Here is a 21931-nt window from a genome sequence, read left to right as displayed (position 1 = left end):
ATCGTCGTGGTCATGAACTTGAGATCGGAGTCGGTTTCACAAAAGGGCAGACAGTGACGTGCAAAATTAGACCCATAGGCAAGGCCTCGCAGATCATACCAAGGCCCGTGTCCGTAGGTCAAGGTCGCTTTGTGTGCGTTGCTGTTCCAAGCCATGGGATCTTGAATTGAGCGTCTTGATCAACGTCTTCAACTTCCGAGCATTTCTGGCACCTCTTTTTATATCCCAATTTTTTGGGTGACTTTTGCATTTCCTGATCAAAGCGACTCCTCAACGTGTGCAGGCATTCGTTCCCCATCAGCACCGCACAAAGGTATGCTCCAAGGCTCCCTCAACAGGGAGTTCATGCCGGACCAGACAGGCACACACCTGTGCAATATCCGATGATCGTTGACACAGTCGAACAAGCCTCGAGAGCGTTCTGGAACTCTCGTACGAATTTCACCACGAACCTCCACGGATCTTTCTGACTTCAGGGTCCAACTTTTTGCGACGTTTGCTGTCTTCCAACCTGATGCCCTTCAACGACCATCACCCCTGCAGCACGCAAGCATGGCTCCTGCTGCTGCCGTAGCCCATTTGAGACGGCGCTGCCTCAGCGTAGGTACCAGCAGTACCGCTCAGCTCCGACGCTGTGCCGGCAGCTGCTGCGTCAGAGCAGCAAGCCGCACGTTCGCAACCTCCCCGACTGCCCGCAAGGGCACCAAGAGCTTCCAGGATGGACCCTTCGACCCCTACAACGCCATCGTCGCGACACTGCCATGTTCAAAGCCAACATCAGGCAAGACTATGGAAGGACCACTGACAGGGTGGACGGCAGCGGTCAAGGCCAACTTCTGCGTCCGAAACACCCCCACAACATGCTCCAGCGCGATGCTGGAGAACTTCACGCCGACCTTTGACGCCGCTTCCGTCTCACTTCTCCGCAAAGCCGGCGCAGACATACGACACATTACCAACTGCGACGAATTTGGGATGGGGTCTACCAACACGCATTCGATTCATGGGTCTGTTCGCAACCCTGCATCGCCGACGACATCGAACGAAGGACAAGCATGGGATTTGGAAGTCGAGAGAGTGGCCGGTGGGAGCTCAGGTGGTTCTGCTGCGGCCGTACGAGCTGGTCTAGCGAAATTTGCCCTCGGCAGCGATACGGGAGGGAGTGTAAGGCTGCCCGCTGCGTACTGCGGTGTAGTTGGGTTCAAGCCCAGCTATGGCTTGATCAGCCGGTGGGGGCTGGTCTCGTACGCGGACAGCTTGGACACGGTCGGTGTACTGGCGAGGACGGTGGAGGACGTTGAAGCTGTTCATGATGCTCTTGCGCAGCACGACTCGAGAGATCCGACCAGCGCCAGCGAGGATGCCCGAATGAAAGCCGCAACCACCTCGCAAAGCGTCCTCAGCTCACTCAACTCCTCCTCTCAGCCTCTCAAAGGTCTCCGCGTTGGGATACCGAAAGAGTACTTTCCCGAAGAGCTGCATTCGCGCGTCCTTCCGCCGTTCCGCTCAGCCGTATCGGCACTCGAAGCGCTCGGTGCAGAGATCTCATCCATCAGCCTGCCGAGCACACGCTCCGCCCTTAGCGCATACTACATCATTTCAAGCGCCGAAGCGAGCAGCAACCTGGCGCGCTACGACGGTGTACAGTACGGCTTCCACAAGCCACCTGTAGCAGGGCACCACGCATACGCAGCGACACGGACAGCAGGATTCGGCGACGAAGTCCGCAAGCGTATCTTGCTCGGCACGTTTGCGCTAACCGCCGATGCGTTTGACAACTTCTTCCTGCAGGCTTCGCGCATTCGGGCGCAGGTCCAGGAGGATTTCGCTTCGGTGCTGCGCATTGCCAATCCGTCAAGAAAGGAGGAGAAGGAAAAGGGACAAGGAGTTGATGTGATTGTGCATCCTTCGGCGGTGGACACGGCGCCAACACTAGCAGCAGCGATGCAGGAGGGTGAGGGTGGCCTTGGCGAGTATGTCCAGGACATCCTCACCGTTCCTGCCAGTCTGGCGGGGTTACCAGCGATATCAGTGCCAGCAGGCGTCGCTCACGATGACGGCTGGCCGGCAGGTGTGACGCTCGTCTCTCAGTGGGGGTGCGATAAGCTGCTCCTGCACGTAGCCAAGCAGTTGCAATCACTGCTCGAGGCATAGCACAACATTCCATTTGCGACGAACGATACACACAAATGCAGCAGCTACATTCGCCAGCACATCATCACATCTTACTGTCGGCGCGCACCAGCGCATGTCTACTCAGCTCCTTAACCGACCTGGAGCCCGCCGGACCCGCTTTGAGCTCGAAGTCGGCGAGCAGCGTCTTGAGCACGTCCCTGACTCCGTCCTCGCCGTTCATTGCGACAGCTCCTGAGTTGCACCTAACACCTTACTGCTCTAGCTGCGCCATCGTGCGCCCGAGCATCTGTCGAAAGCCTCTTCTGTCGAACGACAGTACTTCATTGCTCGAGCAGAATGAGGCTGCAAGCGGCCCTCACACACGGAACGGAGGCAGACTTGCGTGGACAGGGTCGCTTTTCGTTGCGCTTCTTTCCGTGCGAATGATTGACGCGAGGTTTAACACAAAGGCAAAATTCGAGAGGAGTCATCTGTCGGCAATTTTGTCTTTTCTTCTCGACTCTGAGAAGAAACGGCCACTTGATAACGCAGCGGGGCAGATAACACGGACCATCAACTTTGCTTTTAGATTCGTAGCCAATCTTCACTTTCTTTCTCTCACACTATCACCCAGTCGTCTGCGTCACGTCCATACACCTCCAACATGGCATCTTCATCCGACGACTTTACCAAGCGCAAGCTCTGGGGCGGTCGCTTCACAGGCAAGAACGACCCCCTCCTCTTTGCCTACAACGAGTCGCTCTCCTACGACAAGCGCATGCACGCGCAGGACATCCGAGGTTCGCAAGCCTACGCACGCGCTCTCGTCAAGACGGGCGTGCTAAACGAGCAGGAGAAGGACGAGATCGTCGCCGGCCTCGAAAAGGTCGGTCAGGAGTGGAAGGATGGCACCTTCAAAATCCAGTCGGACGACGAAGACATTCACACCGCCAACGAGCGCCGATTGACTGAGCTCATCGGCAGCGTCGGCGGCAAGCTCCACACGGGCAGGTCCAGGAACGATCAGGTCGCCACAGACATGCGCCTCTGGCTCATGGACGAGGTCAAGGCCATCGAGGGTTATCTCAAGGATCTGATCCAGGTCATGATTGCTCGTGGTAGGGAAGAGGTCGATGCGCTGATGCCCGGATACACGCATCTGCAGCGAGCCCAGCCAATCCGATGGTCGCACCTGCTTCTTTCGCATGCCACCTACTTCGCCTCGGATCTCGCTCGATTGCGCGACCTCATGCCCCGCATCTCGGTCCTCCCGCTCGGCTCGGGTCCGCTGGCAGGCAACCCCTTCGCCGGCCTCGATCGCGACGCCATCGCCGCCGACCTCGGTTTCCAGACCGTCGGCCCCAACTCGATGAACAGCGTCTCCGATCGCGACTTCGTCGTCGAGTACCTCATGTGGGCCAGTCTCACCGCCGTCCACCTCAGCAAGATGGCTGAGGACTTTATCATCTACTCCACCTCTGAGTTTGGCTTCATGCAGCTCTCCGATGCCTACTCCACAGGTTCGTCGATCATGCCGCAGAAGAAGAACCCGGACAGTCTCGAGCTGCTCCGCGGCAAATCTGGTCGCATCTTTGGTCAGATGTCCGGTTTCATGATGTCATTGAAGGGTATCCCGTCGACGTACAACAAGGATCTGCAGGAGGACAAGGAGCCGCTGTTCGATGCGGTCGATACGACCAAGAACGGCATTCAGATCGCCACCGGCGTGCTGTCGACCCTCAACATCTTCCCGGAGAAGATGAAGGCCGCGTTGACCCCGGACATGCTTGCGACGGATCTCGCAGAGTATTTGGTCAGGAAGGGCATCCCGTTCCGTGAGACGCATCACATTTCGGGTAGCGCGGTGCGATTGTCGGAGCAGAAGGGATGTTTGCTGTCCCAGCTGACGATGCAGGACCTGCGATCGCTTTCGGACAAGTTCGAGGACGATGTGATGCAGGTCTGGTCGTTCGAGCAGAGCGTCGAGCGCCGCGATGCGAAAGGTGGCACTTCCAAGCGCGCGGTCCTCGAGCAGTGCGATACGTTGGAGAAGATGCTCAATGCTTCGTCTGCCTAGACATAGTCTCATTTCACCCTGACTAGGACTCGGAAGCAATACGCCTTTGGCCAAACTCATGACTTGATTGATGATGTGCCATTGTGCATGTGTCCCTTGCTACTGACGATCTGAATGTAAGAGAGGATCCAGATCCTCATTGTGAGAAGTGGTCTTTGAGCGTTTCGAGCCCGCCTTCGAGCCACTCGAAACGACGGCCGCGCGCCCACCGCGAAGAATGCGGTAGGTCTTGTTGCGCCACGAGACGGTGCTGCCCAGAATGGCCCACGCCCAAATAGGCAGCGCCAGAGCTTCGCGCATCGCCCACGCAGCAGCAAACTCGACGACGCTCATGCTGTCCGCGTGATCCACGCCCGGATTGCACGACAGAAACTCGTGCGCCACCGACAGCCGCTGAAACACCGTATAGTCGACCGTGAACCATGCACCGCAGTGGACGCAGAAGAACAGCAGTCGGATCCACATCGGTGCAGCACCAGCAGAGGGTGAGAGGATTGGCAGCAGCAGCGTCGAAAAGGCAAGCCAGCCAACCAGACCTGAAAGGATCGATTCGGTCAGCGGCTCAAGTAAGGTCGGTGCGAGCACCATGTACTTGCGCACGCGGATCCAGCGCATCCGTCGACGCGTGTAGTCGGCGAGCGTGCGAATGTCGCCCACTGATGTGTAGGCAAGATCAGACGAGGACAGCGTGTGCGATAGGCTGAGCGGTGGATCCCACAGCGACTGTGCAAGCATGTTGTCCTCGGCGAGATAGATCGAGAATCGAGCCAATGGTCGCGAGAGGTTCTTGACTTGATCGTTGGAAAGTTCTTCTTGATCCGAGCCCGCTTGACCTCTTTGATGGGATGGCGACTTTGACATGCTGACGCTGGTTGGTGTCGCAGATTGAGACTGATGCGAAAATGCAAAGCTGCCAATTGCACCTTCCTCGCCCTGACTGCCACTGTCAGAGACCTTGAAGAACGAATCGGGAACGCAGGCGAGATCCGACTTGCGGTACATGTTGCTCTTGCCCATGACGCACGAATCGATCGTAAGGGCGTTAAGAGCAAGGTACATCTTGGCATGTGTCGTTGAAAGAAAGACTCGCTCGATCCTCGACCCCCATGAAGTGCTTGGGAGGACTGCGAAGGGAACGTGATGAACGAGACCCACCCGCCCGCCGTGCGGCTTGCGTGGCAACCAGCTGGGGGATGGACTCGGTCGTTTTGCCGGCTCAATGCAAAGGTCGTCGACGGCACGCGCGAGTGCACCAGAAGGAGACCAGACTTGACTGTCTACGACCCAGACAATGTCGTACTTGGCTGCAGCATAGGAGCGGACCAGATTGTTGATCTTGGGATTGACCCCTGCGATTTGGTCGCCGATGATGATGCGCGCGTCGACGTTCGGATGAGCAGCCACAACCATCTGAGCGACATTGAGGACTTTCTGGGACTCTGCAGAAGAGGCATTTCGGAGCGATAGGATGACTTCATAGCGCGAGGTAGGATAGTCTTGGGTGAAGGAGGACGACAGGTTGGAGTAGAGATTGCTGTCGAGTCCGCTGAGTGGCCGCAAGATCGACACGCCCGGCACAGATTCCGCATGTTGATCATGATGTTGCTGCTGTCGATGCAGGAGCGAGTCGAGACTGCCCGAATTGTCCGACTGATTTGTGAGAATGGCTGAAGACCGCGGCGGGGAGAGCGGAGATCTTGGCGACTCGGAGCGTGCGAATCGACGTGTTAGGCTCAGGCCGAGGAGGCAGACGGACCATATCAAGCAATACCATACCAAGCCGGCGTAGGCAAAGATGCGAAAGAGCGAGGATTGCTCTCCCGACATCGCTACTGCATCTCCCTCAGTGATAGGCTGCTGAGCAGATGCTGTCCCCAAGACGAGAGAAGCGAGGAGAAGAGACCGACCGATGTGGTGTTGTGACCGCCGGGACCGCCTTTGCGAGGACGGCAGGAGTCCAACCATGATGTTGTCGACGTGACGTCTAGTGTGGCCCGTATTGGAGGTCTATGCTCGTCGCATGGTCGATGCAAAGGGCCCGTGTGGTTCCGCAAGGATGCATCAGGCTGAAAGGGGAGCGTGCATCTGTCAGTCTGTGCGTGGTTGGAAGATCAAAGCGCTTCTTTGCCGACGCTCCATGTTCCGCGTTCCGGCCACGAGAAAATAAGCTTTTGCTGGGCAAAGTGGAGCAATTTCTCATCCCGAATTGATGGAAGAGATGCCATCGTATCGCCATCATCGGCTTTGTGGTCAGAGCATCATTGCCGAATCAAGATGTTGCCCGACCTCTTCCTCAAGCAGCTCATTGCCGTTGGTTCGAGGTGTCGAGGCGCGAGCACATCGATGCTGAGGCTGCCATCTCGTCCAGTTGCTCGTCTTGTCAAGCCAGGGTCGCCAGCTTCGAGTAATTTCGGAACGCTCTCTCCTACGGCGCCTCGCCGCTCGAAGGATGGAACCAACAGCAACACCACCCGCAGCGATGGACGCATCGACCAAGTGGAGCACATCGCAACCTCTCTGCTGGGTCGAGCTCTGCTGACGACCGGCAGTGCGCTCGGTCTACTCAACAATCCGTCTCGTGGAGGTAAGCTCAGCCATCTCTCGCATCACAACCTCGAAGGGCAAAACTGACATTGGAATCCTTTCCGCCTGCAGATCTGCTGTCAATGCTGACACAGACATCCTCAGGACCATCACTCGCACACCTACTCGAGTCAATGCGCTCGACAGAATCAGGACGCAGATTGCTCATCGAGCGACCGTCTGTCAACTCGGAGACGGTCGACGTCGAGTACCTTGCCAGCCTCGAGCGCGGCACATTCGGGAGAGAATGGGTTGAGTGGCTCAAGGAGAACGGTGTGGGTCCCGATGGAAGGGCAGAAGCCGACTACATGCCAACATCGGAGCAAAAGTATCTCATCCAACGCTACCGGGAATCGCACGACTTCTACCACCTGCTGCTGCGTATGCCCGTCACGCAGCTCGGCGAGACGGTCGTCAAATACTTCGAGATGGCGCAAATGCAAATGCCTGTCGCCGGCTTCGCAGCCGTTGGTGGCACACTCCGCATTCTTGCGTCAAATCTTTCTTCGCTGCCGAAGCCGTCGCAGCTCATATCAAGAGCGCTTGGTCAGGCTGATGCATCACAGAACCTGCCATCATCAGCTGATCTGTCGGCGCTCCAAACATTAGTTCCCTGGGCGATGGAAGTCGGTAGGACCTCGGTGCCACTCATCTCGATCGAATGGGAGCGATGCTGGGAGAAGAACATTGAAGAAATGCGTCACGAGCTGGGAATCACTCAACCACCGATTCACGTTGCCAAGTTTGCAGGCCGGGCCAAAAAGGGTGGAAAGAGGCGCGGATGGCCTTCCAAGATCTTGCAACATGAGAAGGCGAAGCAGCAACAGCAACAAGCCCACGCCGTTCCTTCTTCAAGCTCGACGTCTTAGAGGTGCCCTCTCCGGACGATTGCGGCCGCAGATGTCATGACAGAAGCGCCTGGTTGGCCTTTCGACATCCTCAATGCTACCATTACAATGCACTGATGCATTTCCTGTCAGGCAGTACTCCTTTGTCTGTGACCATCCTCAACGAGCAAGTCTGAGAGCCAATCGTGGGCAATCGCTAGAGTCATGCACAAGGCGACAAGTGAGACAAGTCGACTGCCATGTTGAAATTGTACGCCCAAATATCCAACGCCCGCCCGCCCGCGTGCTCTCCGAGACGCCCTCGCCCCGCTGCGTTGGAAATGCAAACTCAACATCCGCACTGACCCAATCCTCCATCTCTCGTCTCCTCCATCGATTCACTGACACCATCAGCACCGCCTCGCTTCAACTCAACGCCACCACTACTCCCATTGTTTGTATCGTAGCGCGGACCATTCAACATGTCTGGCGCGGAACCCGGTCCCAGCCGCGCTAGGCTGTCAGGTCTGGCTTCACCATCAGCCAAGCAGAGCCACTTCGACTCTTCAGCCGTCCCACCACCGTCGCCGGCCACGGCCAATCGCATCAACCTCGTCACCTATGGCCAGTCCACCATCAAGGCTCTGATTGACCCAAGCTTGCCCGTGCAGGACGTCATCCGTCAGCTCTGCGCCAATGCTCATCTCGGAGTACAAGAGCCACCAGCGCTGTTCGCTCTCAGAGACGACGACGACGATGAGCTCATTGACGATGCCAATATGGCCAAAAAGATCGAAGCCGGCGCAAACTTCAAATTGTGCTCGTCTCCCACCATCGAGGCGGTCGACATGGTGGATAAGCTCAGCTCACGCGACGACAGGGTTCTCAAGATGGCCACTTACACGCTGCAGAGGCTCATCCGAGAGACGCCTTTCACAGACGAATTCGTCGCCCGAGGAGGCGTCAAGGAGCTCCTGAATGTCATTCGCAACCATTCGTCAGGAAACACATTGGCATATGCCCTGACCAGCTGTCAAAACCTCATGGAAGGCTTCGAGTATGGATGGGAGATCATCGACAACACCTTTGTCGCCAAAGTGGTGGGGTTGCTGGTGGCTCAGGAGCGCATCAACGTCTGTCGACCTGCCACCGCCATTCTCAAGAAGCTCGTCGTCTCTGGTCCGCAAGACTCGCCCAAGACGGGCCGTGTGGTTACGGATGGTCGCGATGCCGCAGCTTCGTCCGCTCCTGCCGTCTATCGCTACGGCTTCGACTTCATCTACACCGAGATCCAGCGCGAACGGCTCTTCCTGCAAACCCTGGTCAACCGTCTTGGCAGCTCAGACACGACGCTCAAGCTATACAGCTTGAGTCTGATCAACAGCCTTCTGCGCAACGTCTCGGACGACTTGTTCGAGAGCTTCACGTCGGAACTCGAAAAGCTGCACGCCTCCAAAGCTGTAGCCTGGCTGATGGACTCAAGTCGAGGAGATGAGCTGGCCTCGTCCATTCTCGAGTATCAGAGCAACGTCATCCGAGCAGCACACCGCCGTATGCGCACAGTCGTCACTCCCACCGACAAGCGACATGCTCACGCGTTGTCCTACGTTTGGCTGCAGGCCAGGATCAGCGATGTTGTGGTGCCCAATCCTGCCGCAGTGCAGAACAGTCCGCCCAAGAATGGGCCAAGAACCTCGTCGGGCACCACGACTCGACACAAATGGCGACGCATCGGATTTGCGTCCGAGTCCGCTGCCAAGGAGTTTGGACGTACGGGCTGGCTAGGTCTGTCGTGTCTCGAGTCGTTCGTCCGTTCTGATCCAGACCTCTACTCGAAGATCATTCAGGAGCAGATCAACCGACCCGAGGAGCGACGCTGCATGTTTGCGCGAGCCTCGATTGAAGTCACTTCCATCCTCGCCGATCACTGGGCCATCGAATCTGGCTCGTACGCGACTTCGACCACGTACCTACCCTACCTGCTGTCTTTCTCCAAGGTGCATCATCTGGCGCTGCGCTTCTTCCTGCGCATGTGGAACGAGTCGGGAGCGGCTGCCTCCGACTTTTCGCGCGTGTCGGCTCTGGTGCGCAGCCAAGTGGACGAGGCACTGGGCCAGCAAGATGAGACGAGTCGCACATGGGCCGAAGTCGAGGACGCGTTCTTGCATTCCGAATACCGCACCGTGCGGGATCGACAGATGAAGGAGCTCGAAGTGGACGAGGACCACAGCTCCAAGGCGTCGATCCGCAATCTGCGCGGACGAATCTACAGGGAGAGCTACGAGTTTGTGCGTCAGCAGCGCATTCGATGCTTGCTCGAGGGTGCGTGGTTCCGCAATGCTACGGTGTCGAACGTCAGTGCGATCAGCAATGGCAGCAAGCAGCACAGGAAATCGACGAGCACCGTCGATACTGCTGTACCAGCCACTCGCAGCGCAGCAAATGGCGCATCGGCCAAGACCAAGCCGTGGCGATTCTACCGGCTGGCTCCCAACAAGAAGTTCCTCTACTACTGCGACTCATCAGAGCGCTTCCCGATCCGTGGCGGCCTGGACGATCTGCCGGAGCGCATTGACCTCAGCCTGGTCACTGAGGTCTCGCAGAATGGCGGTGCTGGCGAGACGACTGCTGCAGGTGGGGCAAAGGCAGGCGGCGACCTGGTGATCAGCCTGCTCCAGTCGCCCGAAGCCAGCCTGGCCGAGATGCAAGCGCTCAACGCGAGTCAGTTCTCGGAATGGACCGACGGGCTCAACATGCTGCGTGGCGAAGGTGGCGTGATCAGCACGCGTGAGACGGCCGACTTGATCCAAACGCTCACGGAGATTGGAATCAAGGTCAAGCTGCTTGATCTTACAGGAGAGCAGATTGAGCTGCCGGCGAGCGTGCAGCCGCCTGCGCTGCCGTCGACGACGGAGTTCTTCTTTGCCGAACTGTAGTCGGTATAGGTGCAGAGCCTTGATCTTTCGTAATGCAAGTTAGACGTACTCTTCGCAAGACAAAGTTGGTGTGCGATGCTGTGATGCCTTGAAATGAATTGCAAGAGACGGTACAAATACAGATGCAGGGTTGGGTCGGGAGTTGGGGAAGCCAATGTGAGGTGGCTAGCCTCTTTGGAATCTGTGAAGATGACGGTGAGGATCAGAACGGTCAGCACGTCGAACCTCGGATAATGAATACATGCTCGGGAGAGACACTCACTGTTGCTGTTGGTTTCTAGCCTTGCGAAGATATGCCAAATCGGTTCGGCTCGCACCGAGATTGACCACCTTGGGACATCCGTCCCGATCTTTCTCAAGACGTGTACATTCAGCACAGTAGTATGCGTCGGATACACCTTGGCCACCGCAGATGATGCATTTGCCGCCCGAAGAGCCAAAGTTGCACTCTTCGCAGATGCGGACCAGGGTTGCTGGACGAACGTACGAGTCGCAGATGGGGCATTTGCCGTCGTCCTTCTCGCAGAGCCTACCAATGGCAATGCCGGGCAGTTTGCGGCACAGCATGAGATCTGGGTGGTGTTTCGACATGCTGTGAGTCGAATGGGTGTCGGACAAGATGGTAGTGTTGCGGTGGGAAGGGTTGAATGCGCACCACTCGTCATCCTCGTAGCTTCTGCTCAGCGACCATTCCGAAATCCGAGTTCTGGCTCAGCTTTCAGTTTGCAGGACCCTTACCCCAAACATGAAGTTGGCATCCATTGTTGCCGCCTGCAATTGCTCACCTCGCATGACTTTCATGTTCCTAGCTGACCCGCCGGTGGGAGCAAACGATGCACACTTTGTCGCTCTGAGATGGCCGATAGGTCCGCTTTTGGCTGTGACTGACAGCTTAAAGTTGGCTTGTCCGGGGAAAGGGGCTTGTGTGTGACTCTCTTGAAAAGCGTCGCGCTTAACGAGCTGCGATGTGGCGTCAGACCAAGCGAGAAAAAGTCGGAAAAGCCGTCCATCCGAATCAACCGACCTGCCGGCACAGAGCGAGCGAGCAAGCGAGAGGAAGCATTGCCGTCGGTGGTCGGACTTGCCGACTGAGCTTTGCGCTCTTCTTCGGCCTTCGCATGTTTCACACCCACGCCTTCCCATCCCACCATTCTGTTCCCACGCTCAGCTCATTCATCACACCGCACTTACCGACCTCCCTCGAGGTTCTCAATCCAGTCAAGCCATGGATGCACCTTGCTGATTGCTCCAGTCTCGTTCCTGCTAAGCTCCCGGCTAAAAACAAGCTGCCATGAAGAAGAGTCGACAGCACACCGGAGACGCCCACTCGCGTCACAGCGAAGGACCTCCCTCCAACGCAGCCGACACTCCGGAAGCTCACGATCATGACTCACCATCCGATGATCCAAAGTCGTATTCTCGCGGCACAGGCAAGCGCAACCGTGTCCACTTCGCATGCACCGAATGCTACCGACGTAAGCAGAAATGCAATCGCGAAACGCCCTGCCAGCACTGCATAGCTAGAAAGATTCCAGAGCGATGCAAGACTTTCCAGCCAGGAGAGGAGACCAACGACGTCGCTTCCAGACTCAGTCGAGTCGAGAGAATACTCGAGGATTACCTCCCTAAGCTCGTCCAGCAGGTCCAGCACATCGCTTCTGCTAATCTTCCTCCGTCCCACCACTCGCAGAGCAATGTCGCTCCCGGAAGCCGCCCAATCGCCCCTCGCAATGACTCGAGCAATCGTCGCAGCGTATCATCCAGGGCTGCATGGTCCAGTGGTATGACCACATCGCCCGAGCACCTGCCCGGTCGATCCAGGAACGAAGACGACGACGAGATCGACGAGCTCGAAACCGACGGTCGCTACAGTCCCAAAACTGGCTTCTACAATGGCGGATCCATGGACATGCGCATCAGCTCTATCCTCGACGATCTTCCTGGCAGCTCCACCAAGTCGACACCGCTCAACCTGCCCATCAGGACCCTAGAAGGACCTTCCGACTTGGACGTTGTCATGCCCGAATATGGCTGCCCCACCGCACCCACCCCGGACCTCCTTGGCGCATTCAGCACTCGTGCTCATTGTAGCGTTCTCATCGACCACTTTTTCAACGACATCAACTGGATGCGTCAGCCCCTGCCCCAGCAGAGCCTTCGCAAGTCCTTTGAAGCCTTTTGGAACTCAGGTCCCAAGATCAACGCCCAGAATATCAACATCTTTGCACTGCTCTGCAATGTATGTGCCATTGCTATGCTTTCAGTACAGCATCACCTTTTTACCGAGGGACCACGGGACCGACTCAAGGCCGCCAGACGCTACCACTATGCGGGACGCAGAGCGCTGCTTATGAGCTCCATCATGGGTCGAGAGGACGTCGACCAGATTGTCGCTTGGCTGGCTTCTTGCCGCTTCCTCTTGCTCGATCGCCGAATCGGCGAAGCATACACCCTCGGCTCCTCGGCAGTGCGAGCAGCTTTCAGTATCGGTCTTCATCGAGATGGCACCAGACTCGGTCTCTCTCCCGCCGAGACTGAAGCTCGCCGCCGCGTATGGGCTGCCGTCTACTTCCTGGACAGAGCTCTCGCTCTCAACACGGGCCGTCCCGCCGTCATCGATGATCGCGTCTGCGATACACAGGTGCCCAGCGGCGTCATGGACGAAGACATCTTCCCTGCACCCAAGCATCCACCAAGGATGCCGGAGGGCGTGGAGCCACCCACAGCCTACAGCTATACTGTCTTCCGCCAGCGCATCGCCGAGCTCGAAGGTCGCATTCTCGCGACGTTCCAGAATCTGCAGCATCCCGTCCATGTCAGCGACGTGCTTGCTCTCGACAAAGACATGCGCGAGCTCCAAGACAACCTCCCCTTCTACTTCCGTGCCCGACTCACCAAGGACGGCGTCGAGTGCGACAAATCGCTCGACGACACCTACGGTTTCCTCAATGTTCACCGTTTCCTTCTTCACACCGAGATCAACTCCGTGAGGATCGCACTCCACCGACCGTACTTGCTCCGATCTGGTGGACCGAATGGTGCCAAGTTCTTGCCCTGCCGTGAGGCAAGTCTCAACGCTGCTCTGCACGACCTCGAGATGCGCAGCGACTTTGTCAACAGTCTCAAGAACGTCAAGTTTGATGGCGAGCCCGTGCTCCTCTATCGCGTGCAGATTGGTACCTACAAGTACTTTCATTCGTTGCTCGTTGTCGGAGTGGTGCTTCTGATGGACCCAAACGCGCCCGATGCGCCCAGGCTGAAAGGGCATCTAGAACACTACATCAACAACTACAAGCAGAGACCTGCGAGTCAACGCGACGAGATGCGAGATCGCGAAGCCAATGTCATCAGCATCTTCCTTTCGAGGATCGAGCAGGCAGAAAAGGCGAGTGGACCCTCGAAGCCCGGCACGACATCAGTTCATGGCGCTTCTCGAGGTCCAAAACGAGGCAGGTCGACAGACACCGGGCATCGCGGCGACACCAATGACCGCGAGGGCAAGTCTACCAAGCGCAGTCGAGACATTGGCGCAGATCATGGCGACGAAAAGTCGGATGCTCATCTGTTGCTTGGTCTCGGGACGCCAACACGATCCGGCACGGGCGCAGAGAACAGTCCCGACCCTGCAAGATCACGTCCGACGCCTCCGGCCGCGAACCACTCCGAGCAATCGACCTTCTCACCACGTCAGAATGCCACTTTGGGTCATTCTGTCGCCTCTCGAATGGCTGCTACAGGATCTGCCTCTCGATCAGCCTCGGGCGACTGGACGTACAATCAGCGCGGCCTGCCCAACGCAGTAGTGGCGAGTTCTTCAACAAGCAGCTCTGACAGCCCCACCACCTCACTGCCTGCCGTAGTCAGAGGTAACGCCGCAGGCGACTCGCTCACTTCCGCTTCCTCAACGCCGAACGTAGCAGCAGTTGCCAACGGCGGTGGTGAAGACGCCCAGCAGTTCTTTGATGCGTGGTACCAGGCCGAATGGGCAGCCGCCACCATGCCATCGTACGACGCGGCCTACAACGGCGCCAACAGCCTTGGCGGTGGTGGTGTCAGCCTTGGCCTGGACTCGCTTGGCAGTCTCGGAGGCGTCTTCAACTCTGTCAGCAACGGGCCTGGCGCCTCGACCATGTCCGTGGGCCAGGGTCTCGGTGGAGGCTTCAACGGGCTCGGCGGACCATCCATCGGTGGCTTTGCTCCGAATACGCCCAGCGCCATCGGACCCACTTCGAGGCCCGTGGGTGCTCTCACTCCTGGCGCAGTCATGAGCGGATGGACATCGCAATCGGCCCCACTCTCTTCCAGTTACGCGGATCCCAATTCCTCGCTGGCCGACCTCATCCCGCACGCACCCATCAACAGCAACGCCGGCCCCTGGCAGCAGCAGCAGCAGCAGCAGAACAGCGCCGCCCCGGGGGCTCAAGCACACAACGCTCGACTCAACCCCAAAATGCCGCTCCCCGACAACGCATCGACCTCCTTCGGCGGAAACTTCTTCGCCTCAGGCGCACCGGCATCAGGAACCCAATCGGACGAAGGCCAAGCCCAGCAGCAGGCGGGACAGCAGAATTTCGACCCGGCCTTCTGGCAGACGCTCATCGACAAGATTGTCACCTAACCAGTGTTGCTGAAATATACCATGACTATGTCAAAAGCACAGACTGGGATGGATGTGAGATGTGAGCATGGCTCGAAAAAATAGTGTACATTGCGGATCTGCGTAGTGGCTGAGGAAGCGGGAACGAGGCCGTGCGGCCGGGAGTCTACAGAGCAGAGTGGTGTGTGTGTGAGGGTCGAGACCCTCTTTTGTCGGTACAATCGAAGGTGCAGGATGGTTGCCAATGTCGTGAAGGTCAGGAAGCGGACTTTCGATGAGTCGTCTAGAGAATAGCGCTCTTAGCAGTGGTCCAGGTAGCCGCGGCGGCCATCATGATGCCACTTGCGATTGCCATTGGCCTCACGCCAGCGGTGCACTTGAACATGGCGCCCGAGACACCGCCTGCCGCCACAGCACCGAAGATGTCGTGCTTGCCCCTGATACCGTCGATCGATGCATCGACCAAGTTGTAGATCAGCGCAATGACACCGGCTGAGTTGCCAAAGAAGGAGCCTCGGCGGGTGACCTGGTTGAGCACAGCGTTGAGTCGCAATCGGAACGTAGCATTGTCGACACCAAGCGGACGGAAAAAGCCTTCTCTCGCACCGAGAAGACCACCAAGAGCGAGGCCAGAGAGGTACGTTGTGCCGGTGCCGTAGCAGAGATCGTCGGACCAGCCTCGTGATGGGACGGCTGTTCGTGCGCCTTCCATGCTCGACGGCGCGCTGTCGGTCAGGTCAAGGTATTCAAGGTCATCCTTGCCGAGGCCGGCGAGCGGCCCGAGGGAGCCAAGGTCGAGTGAACGGTCGCCGAGGAGCGAAGCTGCGTTAGGTACGTATTCGGCGCCAGAGCCGGATGTCGAAGGTGTTGGCGAAGATGGTTGCTGGAAAGCGTGGCTGCGAAGGTAGTCGGCGGGGCTATCTGATGCAGCAGGCTTGTTGACGGTGGCATCCACAGGTGCGGGCGCTACAGCTTCGAAGGCGGGCTGTGCGGATGAGGAGGAGGACGAGGCATCCGCCGATTTGCTAGAAGAGAATGGCCAGAACATGATAGCGAATTAGCCCTATGAGGTGATCGACAAGCAGTGTTGAAAGATGAGCGCCGTCGCAGTCTGGAAAGACGAAGCTTGCTCGTGTCGACAGGATCCAGAGTGATGATGATGAAAGGGAAGATGTGGTCGCAAGTTGGGTGTGGAGAAATGGCAATCAAAAACGCATGCTTTGCCTTTGCTGAGCATCTCTGACGAGACTGACACGCAACTGCGGAATCTCTTGTCAGAGTCCTCATCCTCCCAGCCAAGTTTCCAACTTTTCTTTGCCTTCCGCCGCGTTCCGAACCGACCAAAAAGGTGCAACTGCAGCTCACTTTCTTCTGAAATCGCAACTTTTTCCGTGCAAAGCCTTAGTCAGCATTATTCTGCTCCTACACGTGATGGAGCGGATTTTGGCCTGCGAGCAGCCGCTTGAGAGAAGCGACCTGAAGCAGCTTCTTCTTTCTGCATCGTCAATATCATCAGGCCTCCATCATCACGATCATCACCGCCCCTTGGTCCTTCCTGTCACGATGCTCATCGGATCAGCCTCTCTGCTGAGGCGCGCGACGCTCGCCGCAGCAGCGCGGGCACCATCGTCTCAGGCACCTGCCTCGCTTGCTATCGCGTCCACCAGCCTAGCTGCCTCGACTTCCGTCTTGCCCGCTTTCGCTTTCGGAGGCTCCATTCAAACCCGTAACTCGACCAAGCGTGGTGGTGGTTCGACCAAGAACAACCGCAACTCGCCCGGTAAACGTCTCGGCTACAAGAAGCAGACTGGCCAGATCGTCTACCCTGGTCAAATCATCTTCCGTCAGCGCGGCACCTCGTGGCATCCTGGACCCAATGCTGCCATCGGCAAGGATCACACCATCTTTGCTACTGCTCCAGGCTACGTGCACTTCTACTACGCCGATGCTACTCCTGCCTCTGCGCCTGCATTCAGCGCAGCAACGTCGCCATCTGGCATCAAGCTCCCCATCAAGAAGCTCTCGCCCACCACCTTCCAAGCAAAAGAGCTTACGACGACTCCCCATCCGTCCTCGAAAAAGCCGCAGCGCAGATACATCGCCGTCTCTCCTGACCCAGACACCAAGTTTCCTCTTCCCCCTGGTACACCACGCGAGAGGAGATTCGACAAGATCGATCTCAACTCGCTTCAGCACCAGATCGACCAGCTCAAGATTCATCAACAGGCTGGTGTCATCGACGAGTCTGCACCCATCTCAGTCGCTGCATAAGGAGTGAGCGCTCTTCTCGCCCCTTACACAGATTCCCACACATATGTACTTGTACTATCACCGCAATCATCGTCCTGCTCAGAAGCTCATGCTCACAAATTGGCCCACACTCTCGCGATCCCAAGGAGAGAGGAATTCTCGTTGCAGCTACGACTCCTCTAGACCGAGCTGAGCCGAGCCAGAAGCCATTGTTCCAAGTCTTGCCATCCTCCGCCGACCCTGACCAAGATCTTCTTGGCCTTCGTCCCGGCTCTTGCACCAGCGCCTCCGGCTGGCCGATGCAGCTCGAGCAGGCGGCACATCATCGCCCGTCCACCGATCTCGTACTGCGCTCTGTTGTCTTTTCCCGGTCCTTCCTCCAGCCTCACGCCACGAGGCAGCGGCGCGTCGATGCGCTCCAGAGCCACGCCAAGTCCGTTGCAGATCGCGGCCACCTCGACGTCCAGCGTATCGTTCGGGTTGGCGCGGTACTGCTCGATGGGCCCGGTTGCGCCGTAGTTACTACCCGCCACTGAGCCAGAGCCGATCCTCGATCCTGCACCCGAGACACCCCGAGCGCCTCGGCCAGGGCCGTACCACGTGCCCGTTGACATGCCACCCACCGATCCGTTATCGCTGAACGTAGGGGTGGTTCGACCGTTGGTGAGCGATCGCATATTGACAACGCTAGACCTTCTCAGGGACGAGTTTGGATCAGCTGACGGCAACGAGGCCAGCGCGGCTGCGGACAGGGGCGTAGCACGACCCGACACCAGCGCCGCGCTTCGTCGTGTGGGCGGCGGCTTGCTCGCGCGCTTGCTTGGCGTGTTGGCAGTGCCGCCCGCCATACCTGTCGACGGTGCACGCGCGTACATGCTGAGTCTTTGTGCCCTTGCCACAATTGCAGGCTCCGGCGTCTGCAAGTTCAACCTCGACGCACCCATGTAGCGCATCGGCGTAGATGATGACGCTTGCGACAGCGCCGAGCCTGGCCGACTTGGCGTCTTACTGACGTCTGAACTATGCACAGAGAGACGCGGGATCAGCGAGTCTCGCTTGCGCGACTTGGCGTCCCCCACGCTGCCCTGCGCCGAAGGAGGACGGTAGAATTGGCCCGCAGAGGACGACGGTCGAGCCGGCGAAGAGTCCGCACTGAACTTGAGGTACTCGATCGAGCCGTCCGGATCCTGCCCAGCTGCGGATGAAGAACCCTTGGATGGCCATACGACTTGTGACTGCGATCGCGGCATCGACTGCGGCTGCGCAGTTCGAGTTCGGTTGGCCCCAGGCGTTTCAAGGTCGTGCCACGACGGCTTGAAGCTTGACGGAGGCGCGCGAACCGGCGTACCCGACACATCGCGATTGCCAGCGCCGCCGCGACTGCCCACAATCGACATGGGCCTTCCCGCCGGCGATCTGCCCAGGACACCCTTTTCTACAGCTCCCGTGGCCGCATTGGCCATCGACGTAGCACGGTTGCGAATCGGGCTGTCCGCTGCGGAAGGAGACAACGAATCGCTGAGAAGTCTGCTGGCAGCGCCTGGTCTCGAACGTGGAACTTCCAGCTGCCTTGTCACAGCCGCTCTAGATGGCGTCGAGACGGATTTGTGCTGCATGCCAAGCGACTCTGCAGTTCCCGAGATGCGTCTGGATCGTTGCGGTGTAGTGGCTGCAGGTGGTGTGTTGGACAAATGCGAGGTCATCGAGGAGGTGCTCGACAAGCGGCTTGGCCCACTCGCTACGCGCGACGACGACGATGACGACGAAGGAGGCGTTGTGCGATACGAACCGGCGGATGAACGAGTGGGCGTGCCGAGACCGAGTCCAGACTGCATCGAGGCGCTGGTTCGCAGTTTGGTTGGAAGCGATGGGAGACTTGCCACAGATGCCGCTGGGCTTGGCAGGTCAAGAGCCGCAGATGAGCCGCTGCTGTCCGAACGGACGCGGCGGAAAAGAGCGTCCATTCTCTTGAGATCTCTTTCCGTCTTGGCAAGCTCATCGCGTAGAGATCGCCAGCGCGAGCGCAGGTCAGAGAGGCGGCGAAGGACGGTGCCGTTGGCAGTCTGCCTTTCCTTGCAACCCTTCTCGAGGCTGTTAAATACCTGTTGGCATGCCGGCAGATAGTACGATCTCTTGACGCCAAACGTCTTTGTCAGTGCGACAAGCTCGTCGTACTTGGCTTGAACGTCGTAGCTGTCTTCGAGATCATCTTCTACTGCAGCTGCTCGTTGGAGCTTTCCGGCCAAATGGTCACGCTGGATCTGCTGGACAAAGATGTTGCACAGCGAGACGGCCTTGTCTAGGCTGTCCATCATGCCTTCGGCCTGTACGCTTACCGAGCGGAAGACGTCCAGATACTTGTCGTCGGCTAGCTCCTTCTTCAACGCTTCCACTTCCTCTTGTATCGATGTCCACTCGGTGCAGAGGGCGTCGTACTTCGCTTGCAAGGCGCGCGGCGTAAGAGCCGGAGCAAAGCCTGGCAACGCCATGTCGTCGAGGCTGCCGAGGCTGTCAAAACTCGTGATGCTGTTCCGTCGAGCACGTCCCTGCCAATCGGCCATCTCCTTGTCGATGATGGAAGTGTCGCCGGCTTCCATCTGAGCCGAGTCTACAGAAGGGTCTCGAAGCTCGCTGAAGCGCACTTCGAGCTGCTGCATGGTGCGGGACAGGGCTTCCAGCTGTTCGTCGAGCTGCATGAGCGACAGATCCACGCCTCCAAGTGTTGAATCGTCGGACGAAGTCTCTTTCTTGGCGCCGTCGTGAACAGATCGGATACCGTGTCGCTGCTCCTGGATCGAGAAGATGTGGCTCTGAATGATCTGTATAGCGTCGTGGGCGTCGCCAATCTCCTCACCCATCTCGACAAGGTCAGCCTGACGGAGTCCTGACTCGGTCGAAGGTGCTGCGAGTGCGCCAGACGGCGAATTGTCGAGCCCGGGCGATTGGGTGGGGATAAAGCCACTTGGTGGTTGCGGCGTTCGTACATCCGTGTGGCGGTCCTCTGGATCCGAGCTCAGCTGGAAGGGTTGAGTGCCGGGTTTGAGCGAGAGTGTATATGCTGAAGAGACTGGGGCATCGCCCAGAGTGAGTGAAGCGATGGTGTCAGCGAGGTCGGAAGGAGACAGTGGCAAGCCTGGCCGGGCTCGAGCTGCTTGTGGCGAGTCTACAATTGAAGAACGACGCGCTGGAACGAGAGCTGGGCTCATCATGGCTGATGTAGACCGTGAGGGGATCGATACGCTGCTGCTCGAGCTTAGGATCGAAGTGGATCGAACATGACCAGCACGTCGTCCAATGGCAGGCGATCCGGGCGTCGGGATTTTGGCAGCAGGCGAGTCCAGACTCTTGATAGGAGTACGCGACTGTTCGTTGGCTTGCATCGGGACGAGCATGCTGTGTTGCGTTGAGTCAAGTGGACAGGCAAATCCTGTGCATGTATGGCGGCGATGTTCAAATGCAAAGGTTGGCGCTCTTCATGTCGAAAGCGGCGCGGGCACGACACGACACTGTTCCGTAAGACGTGTTGTTGCTGTCGGGGCGTGTTGGTCTAGAGAAGACCGACAGGATAGCGAGATCAGCGTTGGAATGAAGGAAGGTGGTGGATGCAGCGATCGCGCGGATGGAGCAATGCCATTGAAGCAGCATGTAGGAAGGAGGGTAGCAACAAAGGCGTCTGTGCAACCCTGAGGTCGAGCAAGGTGTTGGTGTCAGTGTTGGTCCGCGTTCCGAAGCACAAACGCGCCTCGCTTGGCGCCTCGTGTGGGGCCTTCTGCCCTCTGCCGCCCTCCATTTTCTCGTAACGCTTGCATTCAAACCGCGCTTTCCTTCCCTTTGTACGCCATGTCTGCACATTCACTATACGCATGTTCATCAGAACGGTCTTGTCAATGAATTGATGGTATCTTCTATGCTGTTGCTAGTGGTACGTACTTGCCACGCAAGGTGGTTGAGTTCTTCTTGACAAGCCAGTCGCAAGCCAGGCGGTAAAGGCTACCTACCAGTACAGAAAGCGCAATCGTGTACGCCAGACTTCTCGTGCTCAAATTCATGATCCGTGGTCTCTTACTAATGAGATCCACACGCCTGGCGTCCCAACAATGCAGAGACTCTTGCAATAATTGAGGATCTCTGCTGCCCAAAGCCCGCTCAATCTCAGCTTTGATGAGACTTGCACACTCTTTTGACAAGGCAGAGACACATGTTGATGACAAATTGCTCCCCAAGAGCCAGCTTGGAAGAAGGCTGTTGTAAGGGGACGCATGCCTGATAGCCGTCTTGAAGCTCGACTCTTGACTTTGGCAGGGGCACAGCAATGCACGCCGAGGTCAGGGTTAGGGGTTAGGGGTTGGGGTTATATGACTGTCTGGTCAGAGGTCAAAACAAATATGCAACTTTGACTATCTGGGAACTTCATTGGGTCCATTTGCTACCATTTGAGTTACATTTGGTGTTAAAGTTTAACAATTAACGTAATTTTCCAGGCCGTCAAAGTTTCAAGGTCAGATGTTGAAACTACTAATTGATAAGGCTGCAGATGGTGTGAGGA

The 21931-nt window shown here is 57.6% G+C and overlaps 10 protein-coding genes across 10 annotated transcripts; 6 read left to right on the top strand and 4 right to left on the bottom strand.

The window, feature by feature from the left end:
- Nucleotides 1–552: 552 nt before the first annotated feature.
- On the top strand, nt 553–2154 carry PSEUBRA_001449 (Amidase; the record flags this gene model as incomplete). Its single annotated transcript, XM_016434711.2, has 1 exon — nt 553–2154. The coding sequence occupies one exon, from the start codon at nt 553–555 to the stop codon at nt 2152–2154; it is 1602 nt and encodes a 533-aa protein (XP_016293742.2).
- Nucleotides 2155–2779: 625 nt separating this feature from the next.
- Nucleotides 2780–4192, top strand: PSEUBRA_001448 (Fumarate lyase, N-terminal; the record flags this gene model as incomplete). The annotated part of the gene is made up of 1 exon (XM_016434710.1): nt 2780–4192. One exon carries the CDS (start codon nt 2780–2782, stop codon nt 4190–4192), a length of 1413 nt encoding a protein of 470 aa, XP_016293741.1.
- Nucleotides 4193–4291: 99 nt separating this feature from the next.
- Nucleotides 4292–6157, bottom strand: PSEUBRA_001447 (uncharacterized protein; the record flags this gene model as incomplete). The annotated part of the gene is made up of 1 exon (XM_016434696.2): nt 4292–6157. The coding sequence occupies one exon, from the start codon at nt 6155–6157 to the stop codon at nt 4292–4294; it is 1866 nt and encodes a 621-aa protein (XP_016293740.2).
- A 309-nt stretch (nt 6158–6466) lies between these two features.
- On the top strand, nt 6467–7644 carry PSEUBRA_001446 (Ubiquinone biosynthesis protein Coq4; the record flags this gene model as incomplete). The annotated part of the gene is made up of 2 exons (XM_059464660.1): nt 6467–6776; nt 6848–7644. The coding sequence occupies 2 exons, from the start codon at nt 6467–6469 to the stop codon at nt 7642–7644; spliced, it is 1107 nt and encodes a 368-aa protein (XP_059320823.1).
- Nucleotides 7645–8084: 440 nt separating this feature from the next.
- On the top strand, nt 8085–10538 carry PSEUBRA_001445 (protein of unknown function DUF3361; the record flags this gene model as incomplete). Its single annotated transcript, XM_016434705.1, has 1 exon — nt 8085–10538. The coding sequence occupies one exon, from the start codon at nt 8085–8087 to the stop codon at nt 10536–10538; it is 2454 nt and encodes an 817-aa protein (XP_016293738.1).
- A 165-nt stretch (nt 10539–10703) lies between these two features.
- Nucleotides 10704–11129, bottom strand: PSEUBRA_001444 (PHF5-like protein; the record flags this gene model as incomplete). Its single annotated transcript, XM_059464654.1, has 2 exons — nt 10704–10719; nt 10801–11129. The coding sequence occupies 2 exons, from the start codon at nt 11127–11129 to the stop codon at nt 10704–10706; spliced, it is 345 nt and encodes a 114-aa protein (XP_059320822.1).
- A 700-nt stretch (nt 11130–11829) lies between these two features.
- Nucleotides 11830–15156, top strand: PSEUBRA_001443 (uncharacterized protein; the record flags this gene model as incomplete). Its single annotated transcript, XM_016434706.2, has 1 exon — nt 11830–15156. One exon carries the CDS (start codon nt 11830–11832, stop codon nt 15154–15156), a length of 3327 nt encoding a protein of 1108 aa, XP_016293736.2.
- A 262-nt stretch (nt 15157–15418) lies between these two features.
- Nucleotides 15419–16183, bottom strand: PSEUBRA_001442 (Mitochondrial inner membrane translocase subunit Tim17/Tim22/Tim23/peroxisomal protein PMP24; the record flags this gene model as incomplete). The annotated part of the gene is made up of 1 exon (XM_016434689.1): nt 15419–16183. The coding sequence occupies one exon, from the start codon at nt 16181–16183 to the stop codon at nt 15419–15421; it is 765 nt and encodes a 254-aa protein (XP_016293735.1).
- Nucleotides 16184–16698: 515 nt separating this feature from the next.
- Nucleotides 16699–17406, top strand: PSEUBRA_001441 (Ribosomal protein L27; the record flags this gene model as incomplete). The annotated part of the gene is made up of 1 exon (XM_016434702.1): nt 16699–17406. The coding sequence occupies one exon, from the start codon at nt 16699–16701 to the stop codon at nt 17404–17406; it is 708 nt and encodes a 235-aa protein (XP_016293734.1).
- A 158-nt stretch (nt 17407–17564) lies between these two features.
- Nucleotides 17565–20777, bottom strand: PSEUBRA_001440 (Growth-arrest-specific protein 2 domain protein; the record flags this gene model as incomplete). Its single annotated transcript, XM_059464617.1, has 1 exon — nt 17565–20777. One exon carries the CDS (start codon nt 20775–20777, stop codon nt 17565–17567), a length of 3213 nt encoding a protein of 1070 aa, XP_059320821.1.
- Between the last annotated feature and the right edge of the window lie 1154 nt (nt 20778–21931).

This window comes from Kalmanozyma brasiliensis (genome assembly GCF_000497045.1).
Source record: "Kalmanozyma brasiliensis GHG001 unplaced genomic scaffold PSEUBRA_SCAF14, whole genome shotgun sequence".
In the NCBI taxonomy this organism is placed as follows: Eukaryota; Fungi; Basidiomycota; class Ustilaginomycetes; order Ustilaginales; genus Kalmanozyma; species Kalmanozyma brasiliensis.
This window is presented reverse-complemented; position numbering and strand designations above follow the sequence as displayed.